At 54.5% G+C, this 409-nt stretch overlaps 1 protein-coding gene across 1 annotated transcript in view; it reads left to right on the plus strand.

The window, feature by feature from the left end:
- The window catches only part of LOC104988171 (FERM and PDZ domain-containing protein 3-like), a gene marked incomplete at both ends in the record, with an annotated part of 5192 nt that extends 4964 nt beyond the window's left edge, over window positions 1-228 (plus strand). Inside the window, one exon of the mRNA XM_010839400.1 lies at window positions 49-228. Within this exon, the coding sequence (XP_010837702.1) occupies window positions 49-228 (180 nt within the window). The remainder of the gene's footprint in view (window positions 1-48) is intronic.
- Between the last annotated feature and the right edge of the window lie 181 nt (window positions 229-409).

Below are 409 nucleotides of genomic sequence, written 5' to 3' on the forward strand. Positions count from 1 at the left end.
CCTTTGCCCTTCTTTCTGTGAATGCTGTGCACCACGCTGGGGCCCCAGGATGAGAAGCAGTCAGCCACCACCCTCCTGGTGGGACCCCGACACGGCATCAGCCATGTTATTGACCTCAAAACCAACCTCACCACTGTGCTGTCCGAGTTCAGCAAGATCAGCAAGATCCAGCTGTTCCGGGAGAACCAGGGCGTGGCCCGGGTGGAGACCAGCATCATGGATGCCAAGGTAAGTCCAGCCTCAAGGGGCTCCTTCCCAGGAACAGGCCTGGGGAAGAGAGGAAGAAGTAAACTTGACAAATAGTTTTAGCCCATGAGGTGAGGTTCAGTGATTCTGAAGTGGTTCAGATCCTGGGCCTTTGGGGGCTTATCTTTCTTCCTCTTTTCAACCCTCTGGGACATGCTATCTT

The sequence above is a fragment of the Bison bison genome, unplaced genomic scaffold, assembly GCF_000754665.1.
Source record: "Bison bison bison isolate TAMUID 2011002044 unplaced genomic scaffold, Bison_UMD1.0 scf7180017846361, whole genome shotgun sequence".
Lineage (NCBI taxonomy): Eukaryota > Metazoa > Chordata > Mammalia > Artiodactyla > Bovidae > Bison > Bison bison.